At 43.1% G+C, this 16800-nt stretch overlaps 1 protein-coding gene across 1 annotated transcript in view; it reads left to right on the top strand.

The window, feature by feature from the left end:
• Window positions 1-16241, top strand: part of LOC119178761 (ras-related protein Rab-34) — a 65231-nt gene extending 48990 nt beyond the window's left edge. The window contains exons 7-9 of the mRNA XM_075890375.1: window positions 11765-11855; window positions 13148-13267; window positions 13559-16241. Coding sequence (XP_075746490.1) covers window positions 11765-11855; window positions 13148-13267; window positions 13559-13635 — 288 coding nt within the window. The 3' untranslated portion in view covers window positions 13636-16241. The remainder of the gene's footprint in view (window positions 1-11764; window positions 11856-13147; window positions 13268-13558) is intronic.
• The last annotated feature ends 559 nt before the right edge of the window (window positions 16242-16800 follow it).

Genomic DNA, 16800 nt, shown 5'->3' with positions numbered 1-16800 from the left:
TTTCTCACTGGAAGGAGCCAATCACTGCTAATGGGCAATGAGACAGGCCCCCACAGTTGGTTGGTTGGTTGTTCCTCAGAATCCTGGCGCAACCCACCACGGGGGATCGGCCATGAAACGGACGGTGCATCATTTGTGAGATGAAGTTGTTTTACCAGCCGGATTATTTGGATCACGATGTTTAAACAAAGAACCCATTGGTAAACGATAGATTAGAAATAATCTAGAGGTAACACAAAGAACGAACAGGCTAATATGATTTGAAATAAAGTGAATTTATGCCTCAGCTTAACATTCTAATTGTTTAGTTGCCTCTAGAACATCGCATACGGCCTCGCAAACATTCCTGTAGCTAAATCTTTTTTCAATTGCTCCAAAGGAGAGGACCACCGGAAGGGATAAATTTAGAGCCAACCTACGGAGAGGTTCTTCTAACAGTCTCTTCTTTTGGTTTGTGTATAACCTGCATGTTAAGAGGAAATGGTGAAGCGATTCCCTCTCGTTGCAGTGGAGGCATAAAGGAGACTGTGCCAGACCACACCTGTGTAGATAAATGTTCAGGGGGGGGAGGGGACTCGGCATCTTAGTCTCAATTGATATCTCTACCATTCTGGAGGAGCACCATCGATTTTTCCAAGGGTACCTAAGATGGGAAAAATCCGATGTTGCCAAGCGAGATTTTTCAAATTGATCTGACATGACAAATTTTCCAAAGCGTGCCATGGCGATAAATGCTAGCTTCGGCAATATAGATATTATGGAATAATTATGTGAGGCCACTGCATCTGCATCTGCATATTCATTGAGGGTTAAACGTTTATGCCCTGGTATCCACACGAAGAGAATGATTCGTAAATGTCTTGGGGCAAGGTCGTAAAATACTTTTAAAGCATTGGACATTTGAAGCGCAGTTAATGAACTACACACAGATAAGCAGTCTGAAAGAATAATAGCATCTGTTACTGATTGAGGTAATTTTCGTAACGCTAAGAGAATTGCCAGTAATTCCGCTTGATAAATAGGTGGGAAATCAGGTAAACGAATCCAAAAACACCAATGCAACACGGAACATGCAATTCCGATTCCTGTCTTTTTTTCGCGAACTGAAGCATCAGCTGCTATTACAATCTTTGTGTCTAATCTTGCCAGGTGGTCTTTTATGGCATTTAGATATCTACTGGGAAGGTTTTTGCAATTATTAGGAAAAATATTGTCCAATTCTAATTTTATTGTTTGAATAGGTGTTCTTAGTACACGTACTTCACGAAGGTCAACATGTAATGTTTCCAAGAGCTTCTGTACGACGATGACTTGTGGACACTTTAATCTAGACCACTGTTGGTTAGAAAAGGACGTCGGCTCATTAATGAAAACATATTGTGACCTCTTATGTGGGGATGCGTATATTTTTAGGAAGGTACGAAATACTAGTATTCGGAACCTAGCACGAAGAGAAGGCAGGCGCGCTTCTTTATATAAAACATTAATTGCGACAAATTTAGGAAGCCCAAAACATAAACGTAACGCTTCGCGTTCTATTAGTACCAGTGGTCTAATTTTGTGGGCGGGTGCTCCAGAAAACAAAGCACAGCCCAACTCGAATATTAAGTGAATATATATACAATAGATCCTTATTAGCACATCACAACGTAAACTACAACGTTTATTGCTGAGTCTACGAAGCCTCCCAAGCGCCTGTGCTCCTTTAGCTGCCATATTTTCTATATGCGGACTCCAATTCAGGTTTTCAGTTTAAATCACTGCCAATTATTTAATCAATTTCACCTGCGTGATAAAGTCCTGTCTGTAAAGTACGAAAATCTGCACTGGAACACTTATAGGGAAAACTACAACTGCACTTTTTCTGATGTTTATAGATAGATTAATGTCGTCTAACCATGTGTCCAGAGCGTTCATATAAAACTGTAGCATCTTATGTATGTATATCTGTAGCTGTAGCGAAAATGCGATGTCGTCAGCGTATACATACACCTGTACATCATCTTGTACTGGAATTGTGCACAATAAAATAATAAGTAATAATTGTGAAAGTACCGAACCTTGGGGGAGACCTTTAGTCTGTTTATACTTGGAAGACGACATGCCAGATTGAGAGCAATGGAATTCTGTATCTTTTAGAAAGAAGTAAACCCATGCCACGAAGTAATTTGGTAACACGATGTGAGTTAGCGAATTTATTAGTTTAATGTGTTCCACACTGTCATAGGCTTTTGCAAAATCTAAAGTGACTAAGGCGGAAACCTGTTTCCTAGAACGAGCTAGTTGTATCCTGCTTTCCAGATTAACATGGGCACACCAAATGGAGCAGCCACGCCTGAATTCAATTTGACATGGGCTTAAAATTGCATTTTCGTCCAACCAGTTGTCTATGCTAATGTGTAGAAGTCTTTTGATTAGTTTTACCAGATTAGATGTGAGTGAAATAGGCCTAATGTTATCCAAAGTAAACCCAGATCCATGTTTCTTTATTAAAGGAATTATTTTCACAATTCTCCACTCAGGCGGAATCCACGGATGTCTAATGTAGTGTTTAATTACTGCAAGTAAATCTTGAGGTGATACTTTATGAATTATTTTTATTACCGATGCAGTTATTCTATCGGTACCTGGAGCAGAATTGGATAATATTTTCACTACTTGTGCTCTTTCCGACGCTGTAACCTCTTCAAAGTCATCGCTGTTAACAGGGCACGGCGATTAGCAGCCGTGAAGCGGCTTTTCAGCCCTTGAGTAATATTTTCCAGAAAAGTAGGCAAATGACGTGGCGTTGAAACTATCAATTCAAGGTTTGTTGATGGTGGGATTACTTTTTGGGCTTTAAGGAAGTTGAAAAGTGATTTCTTGTGGCCAGGCTTTGAAAGGAACTCGTAGCGTTGGCTATCATAGTTATCCTTCGCAGCGGCAACTGTTCGCTTAAAAATTGCAGCCACGTATTTGTAATCGCTCCAGTTTTTAGGGCACTGATTATAGAGCAGTTTTCGCCACGTTGCTTTTCTTAGCCTGTTATGACGTGAACAATTAAAGTTCCCCCAATAATTCAAAGGGCGTTGTTTAGAGACCTGAACAGTGAATTTAGCTTTATTTAAAGATTGTTTTATAACATCCTTAATCTTGATAGCATTTCGCTGTTTATTTACCTCGGTTCGTTTTGACAAAGCCACACGTATTGTCTGTTCAAATTGATTAAAATTGATGTGAGAAGTGGGCTGCCTGATTATTGAAGCCATGGTACATACAAGCTCAAACAATATAGGAGAACGATCGCCATTTGCACCTGAGTTTAAAGTAGACCATGTAGAAATAGAAAGGCTAGAACTACAAAAAGTCAGATTAATCGCACAATGAGACTGATTACATACAAACTTGGGGGTTCGCTGGTTAATGTATGTTAAGTTACTTTTAGCAACAATATTCCACAAGTGTCTTCCACTCATATCTGTTCTGAATCCCCACGAAGTGTGATGAGAATTGAAGTCTCCTACCATTAATATGCCTTTTCTGCAAGACGAAATTACGGTATCTAAAACACTAGAATTTCGAACACCTGACGCCACAGCTTCCTTTTAGTTAATGCGCACACTGTAACTCCTTCATCTTCAACAACTCACAAGAGAAATGTCCAACCGGAACTACCTTGGAGGTGCAGATCCAGTGTCTATATGTGCAGGGTGGCCAGTGAACGGTTGTGCAGCGCGAGCCGTCGGTTTTCGCAACCCAGAGATTCGTAGAAAACGCAACCTCCATCGGCGTTGCGAGGTGAGAGAGGGGAGCATAGGAAACGAGGTGGGGGGCATGCGCAATGGGATGTAAGTGTCGCGGGGAGGGATGCCTAAAGGAGAGAGAGCGGGAGCGAAAGAGAAGGCCAGCACACGCTGCCTTCTTTGGTGTTGCAAGGTGAGAGGGGCGTGAGTGCGTATGAGTGGAGAAGGAACGCGCATGAGCAGTAAGGGTGGTCATGTCCAACACCGGATTGAGCTCGACCATAAGACGCTTCGCATCTAAATAAAGCCTCAGCGTGAGTGGAATCAGCGATATAGATGTGTATTATGTGGCACCATGGGTTTAGCCACTCGGCTTCAACGCAAACATCCTCTGGGACACCAACGGTGAGTTTTTTATGCACACAAGTTTCCGTTTGTGGCTCACCTATCTTAGAGGTTCTTCAGCGGCTTCACTAGTACCCCTGAAATGGCGCAATGAGCCAATGCGTGCGCTTTTAAATGGCCTTGTCATGCTGTAAGGGCGTGTTTCGTCACGCCACATGTATACATACTAAAGCCGGTTGGTCTAAGGACTTGAGCTTTCTTTGTGGCTCGCTGTACGTGTCCTCGAAGAAGTGAAGCTAAGCTAACGATTGGGAAGGCGATACGCACACTGTCCAGTTCAGATATTGTGCTTTACACTTGAGAGCGAATCTGAGCTATCCCCCTAAGTTTTTTCTGTCATTTCACAGATGACACCTAGTATTTCTTTCTTAGAATTTGTAGGGTCATGATTTAGTTGAACGTATACGCAATACAGCATACAAGCTGTGTGACAAGCACAGATTGGTATAACTACTGAAATAATACACCCATGCAGAAAGAAGACGAAGTTCTAATGCATCAGCTGTGCCAGGCCAGTTTCTATTTTTTTATAGTCTTCTCAGTCTGACAGTCCCTATCACTCTCCTGGGCTTCGCAATCCACCCATAACGACCTGGAGGCTCCCGTCTATCTGGAGAAACACGTGACGCAGACTTCTTGGCACGCTGCACCGTACCCACCACGACACGGAACATCACCGCCCGATGCACTCAATGCCGCATCTATGGTAGCGGTGGCAAGTACTACTCTTGCAGCCTCTGTCCCCGTAAACAATCAATGGCATGATGAGCAGGACAGCCCCGACACTTCGAAGGAATATAGAGACGATATGGACCAAAGGCCCTTCACGGTTGCGTCCTACAAGAAAAAAAGAGGCACTGGCGTTCCTGTCGTCTTCCGACCTACAGTGGAAGGTGGAAGCTCATGGAAAGTCAACACAAACATTGTGGCACCAGTGGCTGTAACGTCGGCCCAAGAGAAAGTTCTCAACTATCGCTCAACAAGGAGGGAAGCTTGGTGGTTACACTGTCAACACTGCCCGCTGCAAACCGTTTGCTCACTGTGGCTGAACTGGCTGGCGTAGCTGTAGAAGCCCGAGTTCCGTACTCATACACGGCGCACTATGAAAAAATACAAGATGTACCTCGCAGCTATCCAAATGAAGAACTACAAGACAATCTACAAAATCAAGATGTCGTTTCAGTGAGGAGGCTCACACCCTTCACACCCGAAGAGGGAGGAAAAGTGAAAGAGGTACGTCGTCGATATATTTTGTAATATAGCAATGATCACCGCTACTTAAAAGAGTTACGCTTGGCTTCTGTAGTTACCTGCTTGCTAAATACGTTGGGGCTACTACGCAGTGTTAAAAGTCCCAAGGACATCGTCAGATATCTAGACACTGCAGAAGCCCGGCGTGCTGGGCCTCACTCGCACAAGGATTGCGCCTCAAGAGCACAACATAAATGCTTAAATGTACAAACTGCGGTGGCCCACACTCTGCTTCATATGAAGGATGCATTAAAAAGAAGGCTGCTACACTCACACGCACGTTGGGGCAAGCACAATGAAAACCACCAAGGCGGAACGAACCACCGCCAAACCCTGATATGGTATTAACGAGTATGAAAGACGTCTCTCAGGAACCACCACCGCAAAATCAAAAGACATCTGGTAACACGTACGCAGAAGTTACTAAAAAGAAACGCGGGAAATCAATGGGCTTGTCGTCTTCATCAAGATTATCGCAACGTACCTCAAACGACTCACCAAGCCAGCACTACCGTGACCTATCTCTGTCACCGCAACACGACAAGAAAATCTGCGAGAGACAGCAACATGGAAACACCCATCAAGATTTGACACGCATACTGATTCTTATGCTGTTTGCAGCTATCAAACCACTTGTCCGCGCAAATATCTCGTCAAGAATTCTTCCAGACTTGAAACATAGTCTTCCAGAGGTATAAGCTATACTTGCAATGGAGCCCCTGGTGTCGACGACCTACGCACCACAGGGACGAATTTCTTCACAGTAGTAGTCATGGCTTCCCCCACGATGACGCCCCCTGAACTTACAACTCATAAAATATTTAGCACATGCACCATATTCCTGTGGAACGTGTAGAACGCTCGTGGGCTTCGCTCAAAGCTTTCTGATTTCCGACAGCTGGTGCGGGCATACCAGTTTTCTTTCTTTGTCATCTCTGAATCACAAGTTCAACCACATTTTAGAATTGACGGGTATTATTTTCATTCTTCAAAACGACTTCACCATATCAGCGGATAATTCTTAGATATTTCCCGAGATATTCTGGCCTCCGAGATCGACATCCCATCCCACAACGGCAATGAATATGCGTGCGCCATCACAGCAATCGGTAAACAAAAACAAACACTCATTGGAGTATACTTGGAGCCAGGCAAGCCTTTGGATGCTTCAAGCCTTGTAAATCTGATTTCAATAACACCTTCAACACACATAATTTGTGGAGACTTCAATGCTCACAGTGAAATTTGGGGCAGCTCACACACTTGAGCGCGAGGAGCCAAGCTCGTAGAATTACTCTAAAAACACTCCATTGAACCTCTGAATGACGGCAGTATCACATATCTACGAGGCTTTTCGACTACCAGTAGCATCTACTTCACCTTCGCAACAAGCTCAGCTGCCCGTAACTTTTACAGGTGCAACAAATTGTAAACACGGAAGAGTGATCACTACTCAATCATGATATCAGCTGTTAGTGCGAAGATGTCATCAAAAAAATTAATTACAAGATCTACTGATGGGGATGCATACAAAGACGCCGCTAGCAAAGGAATTACTGCTGCCACCAAGGACGAACAATTACTCACTACATTGTCTCATTGCCTAAGAGCATGCACACGTCTTTCAGCTAAGAATGATAATTTTGCGTCAAACGATGAGGAGTTCAAAAAACCGTGTGCTATTCGCAGGTGGGCTGAAAAGAAAGTATTGCGCACAAAGTGTCTTGAAGGCCTTCGAGCCTGCCGAAGAACACAACGTCATATCCGGCGTTACCTGGATAAACGTAGCTTGCAAAGATGGCGCAATTTTTGCTTCATTCTAGACGTTCGTCCATCGACCGGTAGGCAAAATATGGTGGGTCTTTAGAGGCATGCGAACGTTACTCCAACAGCTTCACCCTTTCACTGTACGTTTCCTTCACGGACGGTAATCCCTCAAAGATCTGTCAGAAGGATACTACTCACTGTTATCGTCAACTTCAACACACTGGAGCTCTTCCGCAAGGAACAAGTCTGACTTCTCACGAGAGGCAGTGCCAGCATTGGATTTGCCTTTCACAATTGAAGAAGTGAAAACTGCCGTCAGCGAATCAAACAGGCACACATCACTCAGTCACGACGAAATAAGATATGAAGACATCGCAAAGTTATCCCACACCTCCCGCTTACGACTCCTAGAATAATATCATTTTTCATAGCTGTCCGGCGAGGATCCAGCAGAATTGTAAACTCGCTAAAACAGTGCCCATTTCGAAACCTTCAAAGCAGCCAACAAGCTATGCCTCTTTCCGACTCGTCGCCCTGCTGAGTTGCGTTGACAAGCTTATGAAGCGGATGGTTCGTAAACAAATTACTTGGTTTTTAGAAAGCCATGACCCAAGAAAAGAACGTTCCCTAAGAAAAGAACGTAGTCCGTCAAGGCAGACGAGCTATCGATAATGTCATCACCATCAACTCTTCACTCAAAAAAGACCTCTTTGCTTGACGCATTCGAATAGCTATCTTTCTCGACATCAATAGAGCTTTTGACTCCGTATTTCACCATGCCATTCTTGCAGCCATGGTCACTCTTGGACTTGGAGGAAGACTATTTAAATAGATTGAGAGCTATTTAAAAGAACGGAAGATATATATGCGCACTCCTATTGGTCCCACACAGTTCTACGCAGTAGAGAAGGGCGTATCCCAGGGTTCAGTGCTCAGTCCCCTCCTTTTTAACATCACCCTGATATATATAACAACGATATTGCTACGAGGAGTGCACATCCCAATTTACGCCGCAATATCCGTATCTGGAGTGCTTCAATTTCACGTTTTGTTACCAAACAACGCCTTCAAATAGCTTTACGGAACCTCTTCACGTATTTGGAGTCTCGGCGTATGCACTTTTCTCCAAAAAAAAGCACAGCCACCGCATTAGCGAGAAAAAGATTGACTAAGTATCCGCTCCTCCTCAGTGCCCAACCACTGACCTATGTACGGTCTCAGCAATTTCTTGGAACAGTGATCGACAGGAGTCTTTCCTGGTCGGCTCAGGTGAAGAAACTTCAAGCGAGAATAGCTGCAGCAACACAACTCTTCAAATTCATGGCGGGAACACAATGGGGATGCAAGTGCCAAACAATGGTCTTGCTTGAGAAAGCGTATATCGAAGGTGCCTTGCATTATAGCCTACCGGTGCTTCAACGAATATCACCAACAAACGAGAGAACTTTAGAATCCGCACAAAACAATTGCCTACGAATCTGTCTAGGCCTTCCGAAGAGCTCATCAGCCTCGGGAACTGTAGCGAAAGCAGGATGTCTCCCGCTAGATGTCATCTGCACTCAGGCAATATTGCGCGCTCATTTCCGCTACGTAATACATGGGAAGAAGCATTTTGTGTACCGCATACATCTCACCCACAGCAGTTCAGCACTCGGCCAAGCTGTGCGAATGCAGCAACGTACTGCTATTAGACAGCCGAAGAGTTTGATGCCTCCAACATTTCCTCCGGGGACGCTTTCACCTCTTGATATTAAACCGAGTGTCCCAGGAATCAATGAAGTGGAGAGACGTATTGCACAAACCGCACTGCTGCAGACCACTCTCTTCTACTCTTAGCCCAGCATTACACCCAGCAATGTCATATTTATACTGACGCCTCAACTACTCTGGAGATTTTGTCATATGGCATCTACGTTCTCTCTACAGGGCAAAGTCTACCTTATCGGCTACAACGCAGAACATCATCAACGACAGCAGAACTTCATGGAATTCAAGAAGCAGTCCTTTACATCTTGCGTCAAACGCCGAAACAATAGGTGATCTCCGACTGCACAGGAGCACTACAAATACTGTTCAGCCTCTTAAAGAAAACCAATTATCACCCGATTTCATTTGATATAGCGTACTTACACTACTTGGCTAATATCGCGGGTAACGCTATCACATTTCAATGGATACCGGCTCATTGCGGTATACTGGCCAATGAAAAAGCACATGGAACGGTCCGTAAAGGACTTCAAAAGCGAATATATAGGCGAGCCTACTTCACTAAATCAGATGCTTCCCAACTGTCAAAAAGGCTTGCTTCAAAAAAAAAGAGGCTATGGAACCTGCCGACACATCTTCATGCTTTCCTCCACTTTATCGGCCCACATCGAAGAACTAGACTCACATCCCGAATCCCTCGACACCTGGAAACTTTCTACCACCGTCTCCGACTGAACAGTGCTTATGGAAACAATTTACGGTATCGCTTCGGTCAAGTAAACAGCCTATACTGCAATAACTGTGGCTCCGTAGAAACTGTAAAATATATGTCGAGTGCCAAGCGTATGCCAATGAGCATGTGCTCTATGAACACTGTATGCATCTGTTAACTCACAGAACTTTGTCAGTTTATTGTGTCCTGGGCCGTTTCCCTAGTTTACGCAACATAGGCATGCGATGAAACTTTTATTTACGTATTTAGACAGTATTGGTCAGCTAGACTAACTGTAGGGGCACCTTGAAAACTCGTAATAAGTCATGCTGTCAGCGCACGTCCCCACCCAAGAGACAAAAAAAGTCGGTATATTTACTTTTTTCCTACCCTTTTAATATATTTTATCTCTTTTTGCCTTTCAGTCCCCGATTCCCTTCCCCACGCAGAGTAGCAAGTCAGCGACACACACACGCCGACTGAATTCTCTGCTCTTCAATAGAGGGTTCTCTCCCTCTCTCTCACCTATGCATGATAAAAGCATAAAAACACTAAGTGGACGTTGCCAGCCCACCTAAAGTAAAGAGAGGAAGGTTTACAGACATGCACAAAAAGGGGGCTTGGATTTATTCGATATCGCATTATTGCCGCTCCATCATGGCCCCCGAAGAAACAAAGTTTTCTAGTCTTTATGTTCGCACGCGTCGCTGTGGTCATCCGCTGCGCTGTCCACCAGTTGATTGAAAGAATGCACAGTTAAAGCAAGGCTAAGGACGCAAGGACGTGTGATTGAAGATCGGGGCAAGCAGCAACATCAGCGCGTTGAAAACAGCTGGATCCACCAATTCTAGACACATTGAAAGTGAGCCGACAAAAAACTAAAAAAAACAACACCAAATTTTTTGTGTGCATAAAGGTAGAGAAGCTGGAAAGCACAAACATACGTCGAATGACATGGCCGAAAAAGATACACAGAGTGTATCATAGGTTTAACTACATGGTCACGTTTATACCAGTACACCTATTGATCTTTGGGGCAGACAAAAGATAAGGAGAATGATTGTGCATCTTGGCAGAAAAGTTGGTTGTCCGAGTAGTTCGGTAGGTTGAAGATTATTAACAGTGTTGTTCTTAAGTTTTTATGGAAGCCTACTGTCTGATGATTCTTGCAGTATAAATGTTTTATAAATAATACTATTTTTGAAATTGCACAATCTAGAAAACTAGTGTGTTTTTCGTGCCTTATACGAGAATTTTGAAATTTGGATATGTGTTCACGAGTCTGGAACCAGGACAAGGGTAATTGAAACATCAGCGTTTCATGCCTACTAGTTCCTCGCAACTGCTTGTTTTCTCATACAAACGAGGAGACGTAAGTGATGGATAGGCATTCATTCCGTCGTGCGCGTGTAATTGCAACTACAGCCGCACCCGTCAATCCTTCGATTTTCAATTTCCCAGTGAGAAAGCAGTTACAACCTCGAACGTGAAGCGCTTTATACAACAGTATAAGTGAACACCCAGTCGAGTGAAGGAGACGGGTAATTCTTGGCCAAATAAATGTTTCATACGAAGAACGAGCAATTGTAAGGGCTCGTTTTTCTTCGCTCTACAACACATGATTTCGAACTAACGCTTAGAAATCCGAGGATTGTTTAGGGGATGTTTTTGTTTTATAATAATTGCGATGTAAACGTTGAGAAAGGTATGTGGACGAAGAGATAGGTGGCAGAGATGCGACCTTCGAATAACACGTCCGATGCTCCCAGAACTCTGCTGCAGTGATGGTAATTCGCCTAGCCAGTTTACGGAGTATACCTGCTAATTTTTCAAAACTTGAGTACCTCAGTCAGTGCCGCTAGTATATCCATAATGGCGAGTCAAGAACTCTCTTATTTTTCTACTTTCTGGCGTCACCAAGCCAGGGATGTGTTTATGAGCTGGCAGCTGACCAATAATCTCTCGTGTACTACCCTAAGGCACGGAGTCTGCTGGAACGGCGCTCTAGCTACAAATCAACGAGGTAGGGCACTTGATTTCAGGTGCTGTGGTTCGTTGTTTTTCACATCGAAGTAACATTCTTACTCCACTTTTGTAATCTACGTGAATTCTGGTGACTTGATGAAAACGAGTGTCGCAGTAGTCCTGTGTCCACTTTTTGATCCGAATTACCAGCCTGGTATTTTTGTTTCTATCCCAGAACGATGGATGTTTGGATGGCATGGAAGGAGACGCAACCAAGATCGCACGCAGATTGGACGCCGAGTACTGGTCCGTCTCCGCAAAGACAGGTGAGTTCAGTCGGGGCATTATTAATGAGACATAGCGGCATGTCTGGAAGTGTATTACCGAAAGGTTCTTTCTTAAGGCGTTGACTCAATGTGCCTGGTTAAGACGGTAACTTTTTGTCATCTACGCAAAATGTCGAGTACCTAAGGCTACGAGACAAAGTTCTCCATCCGGTTTGTTTTACCGAATGTCGCACGTGGTTCATAACTGAGATCATTCTCAATTTCTCATGCCCATTTCTCCCTGACTAATTTGTACTCCTCTTACGTTATCTGGAATGCAAATGTTTGGCTGTCAATACAGCGCACTGCGATGCTTGCAAGCTTCACCATCTGTAGGCGTCCGCCATGTTGGAACACTGGTTAAGACGCTCGGTTGCTGATCTGAAGGTCACTGGTCGATCACAGCTGCGGCAGTCACATTTCGATGGAGGCGAAATGTTAGAGGCCTCTGTACTGTGCGACGTCAGTTCATGTCAAATAACACTATATGGTCAAAATTTCCAGAGCGCTCAACAACATTCGTATTAACATAGTGCAAATAATAATAATAATAATATTATTATTATTATTATTATTATTATTATTATTATTATTATTATTATTATTATTATTATTATTATTATTATTATTATTATTATTATTATTATTATTATTATTATTATTATTATTATTATTAATCTGATAATTAGTATTCTTGTAAACAATAAATCTTTTTTGGTACTACTCCGAGTCACTCTGCATATTTAATTTGCGTATTATTGTAACTACGTGCTTTTAGAGTTATATGTTGTGTAACCCTTGTCAAGTTAAAAATTATTTTTCGCATATTATATATGCATATATGATAGCCCCTCCCTTCTGTATAGCATGTTGTACGTTGACGGTAAAATGAGTTAAATAAAAAACACATGATTGAAAGCAAATGCTTCGTTGTTACAACACGGTGCGATACCTGCAAGCCCTCCCTTATTTAGGCGCCGCACGCTACACATCTTCGTGTTTTCGAAAGCAGTTGCCTTTCCTCGAAACGGCCTTTATCCACTGTTAAAGAAGTTTCGAGCTACGGTAGTTTTCATTTTCATTTTGTTTATTCTTTTAAAGTTGAACAGCACGTGCAGAATGACGAGTGGCCTAGCTAACCTTCCAGTCTTTAATTAGCGCTTTGTCTATTACGCCTTGTCATTGTGGGCTCACTTTGTAGATCTTGAATTCCCCGCACGCACAACCGTGAAACAAACAAGACTTCACAATTGTTCGCTGTGCCAGTCATTTGTGTCATCCTTGTCCCGCAGGCGAGAACGTGCAGCAGTTGTTCTTCCGGGTGGCCGCACTCGCTTTTGTCCAGTGCCTTACAAGGGAGCTCCAGGAGAGGCAGCAGTCACCAGAGAAGGCCGCCAACAACAACTTTGTCCGTGAGTGTTCCCATCCTACTCGCAATCCTGTTTGTCTTCCTTGCACGAAGTGACCTGATGCTCATTTCAATTCAAGTTATGGTGGATTTAGTCAGCCGGAATTCGCCCGGTCTGAGTGGAGCCATGAAGCGAAACCTCCACATAACCTTGAAAATGCTACATTGTATTGCTCGTGTTTGTATCTCTGTCGAAGCTAATATTGATTGCGTGGACCACTGTTGGCGTTACGTAAAACTTTGTGTGCGTTCTACAAAGGAGCGTGTGATCACACCTGTGCTCCTCTCTTCGCAGGGTTGAGGAAGCGGAAACACGGAAAGAAGATTAAGGCACCGAAGTGCTCTGGCAGCCAAAAATGCGCCACGAAGTGAAGAGCCTCGCTATTGGCCGTAAATGTTGTGTGGAAGACGAAGGTGAAAACCCCTGCGTCTGCACCCCGTGAACGCATCGCTGCAGCCAGTGACGCTGAACTCCAGTGAATGTCAATGGTGTCAAGGAATATTATGATGCTGTACGCAATAGTTAACAGAACTGCCATACCCTGACAGAACTTTCCAGCTTGGAAGCAGGCCTTCCTGTATACAGGTGGAAGTGTGGCATATACTGATAATTTTCAAATAAAAAAAGTTGCGCAAATAAAGGAAAAAACCTACAAAGAAAGAACACATACACTGGCCGAGTTTTTCTTCTTTGTGGTGTCTTTTTTTTTTATTTGAGCAATTTTTCCTGTGAAGTAGTAAACGAACTAGCCCCTCAAAACGTCCTAATATTTTTGTTTTAACCGTAGCTTTGTTGCGTTTCTTTTTTTTCGCTTACGAGTACAATGAATGACTGTCGTGAGGAGGACTGTGAGGCGTTAAGCGAACACTTTCATTTGTTTTTTGTGGCTGGTCCCAGAGTGATTGCGAGGGGCGAAAAGTTACTTTGTTTACCTTACATGTATGAAACTGTGATTTCATTTGCTGACTGCTCGCATTGAAGTTCCGATGAAAACGTTTTTTCACAAATGTTCGAATGCAATGATTCTCAATGCCTGTTTGAGAGCTGTTGAAAACCTTGGACTTAAGTTGGACGCCTTTGACTGGAGCGCTTTTTCTACAAGTTTCCATCAGCACGAAAATTCGAGGTCATCAACACATTTATCTCAATACTGTACGTACAACAGATATGATGCTCATCGTGAACATTCATATCTTAACGAATGTTGCCGACTGTGGTCCACATCAGTGAAACCCTGAATAGTGTTCTGACTGGAAGCTAGCTCTAATAATAACTAAGACAAGCAGTAAAATAATGAAACCATGTAGAGCATTGATTACACGTAACCTCCGAAAGCATAAGTAGGACAAGCTCCATTGGAAATCGTACCTGATGCAAGCCTGCAGTAGCGACGCTATAGCTGGAAGAATGAAACCGTTTCCCACTATATCGCTTGTAGTAAAGACAATGATGCGATGAAAGCAAAGGATTGGACTATTTCTTCGCATCCGACTCGGCATAACAACTTCGAACCGAGCAGCTACTTGCAATTACTAAATGACACATTTATGACATGATTCTGATACTTACTTCTGGGACAAAAAGCACCTTGAGCTCAATGTCCACTTGCAAAAGGCACTGAAATTACAGAAAACGTTCGGGAGCCCACAAATACTGTGCTTTGTAAGGCTGTTTAAAATTAGTAAATCAGAAGGGCTATTATGCCTGCGTATTGTGCATCGTTATGTTAAACGTCACCTTTCAGAAACATAGTTACTCGCTTTTAGTCTTACACCTTTCATCATTAGTCATCGTGATAGATATAAACTCAATATTGTTATTCTGTAAAATATCTGTCTGTAACCTCTTAGAGAAGAAGGGTAAGCGTCACACAGTCAGGATAGCTTGCGCGTGCCATGCTGCACTATTTTCGTATCTATAGGTATCACTCTGCAACTAACGACAATCCACGTCACTGACTCGTGCGAACATAAAGTAGCTAACTGGGCCTATAATTAGTGTAGTACACGTGAATTCGACGAGATTTCACGTGAGAGGGTTGAGTTAAGCTCACTCAACTTCACGTCATCCACGAACGCTCCCAACGTGCTGCCTAAGCGATTTCATAAACTCAGTTGCAGAAGCATTGGCACGAGTTCATCCCGGTATTCACCGAGTTAGACCCACGAGCGTACCTGTATACCATCGCACTGGTACAAACAACCTGCAATAAATTATTGTTACATTAACGCTACAGTCGTTGTCTACACATGCAATCCGACTCGACCAGAATGATAATGTGGATAAAAGAGTCTGCGACATTTTGTTATTTTGGTTCAATTTTCAACCAACCCAGGTCATCTGAGCGTTAGTTAGTGTACCTGCACAAACACGAAATTCACGGGTTTTCATATGTTTTTATTCTAGAAAACCACTCCGGTCGTCAAGTGGTGCTGTCATAATCCTGTCTGAGTGGAAGTGAAACTTGGAGGCAACGAGTGTTCTGAAAAAACACGAGTAAGCTATTCGTCAGCTTATAAATTGATGCATATGTCGAAGCCGCTCATGTTAGTTGTTAGCGCTCTCACAGTGACACATGATCATGTTGTCCATGCAAATGTCCTTGCTAGCTTGCGCTTTAAAGACAATAAACGTATGTGATTCCCATTAGCATCCTACATTATAAGAGTATCCTGGCTAGTCACGAGTTTCGATAGGACACACGTGAATTCACGTTACATCGGCCTCGCGTGCATTGCGCCGAAGATTAAAGGGTGAGAGATGTTGTGCAGCAAGTTTTGTTGTGTATATTTGTGTTTTTATGATATTCATCTGCTGTGCGAGAAAAAGAAGCATACTCTTTGAGACTGTTGACTTTTCAATAAGTGCCTTCTGCAAAATATCGTTTCCTAAGTTTTATATTCAAGTGTTCAATGAATGTGTAGTTGGCGCGCGTTTATGTGAAGCAATAAAACAATCGAATGCTTTGTGGAAGCCACATGTATCTCCTGATTAAATCGTTCGATTCTCGTTGACCATAATGAACGCTCTGTTACCGCGACGCTATCGGCTACGGGTGTATGAGCGTATTTGTGCACACGAGAACAAAGCAAACATTTTTAGCTTTTGACAAGTGCACAACATAGTACTAAATCTTTTCGTCATCTGGCATGAAGGGGTCGGAAGTATATTGATTATTTTCATAGCGTTTCATTACACTATGGGAATCTTTACTCAAATTAGTATTTCGGAGCATCAGAACTCTAAGCGTGCAGTTGTAACCCGTGTCATGAAAGTGGGCGTTTTGGCAGGGTTATTAATGGCCTGCCGTGCCCGCTGCTTGACAAATATAGAAAATCTTGGCTGTAGCTTTACGACTTGTGAATGCTTGGACAAGTGAAAATTAGGCCAACATTATGTAGCAGACGAGGTTTAATTAATATTCATGTAACATTCCTTTCTTCCATCATGACAATGCTAGTACAATACGAGTATTAGGCTCCGTTCATCTGGTAATGCCGTCTGAACAAAATTCAAAGAACTGCAGAGCACTTTAT

Source organism: Rhipicephalus microplus, chromosome 3, assembly GCF_043290135.1.
Source record: "Rhipicephalus microplus isolate Deutch F79 chromosome 3, USDA_Rmic, whole genome shotgun sequence".
Lineage (NCBI taxonomy): Eukaryota > Metazoa > Arthropoda > Arachnida > Ixodida > Ixodidae > Rhipicephalus > Rhipicephalus microplus.
This window is presented reverse-complemented; position numbering and strand designations above follow the sequence as displayed.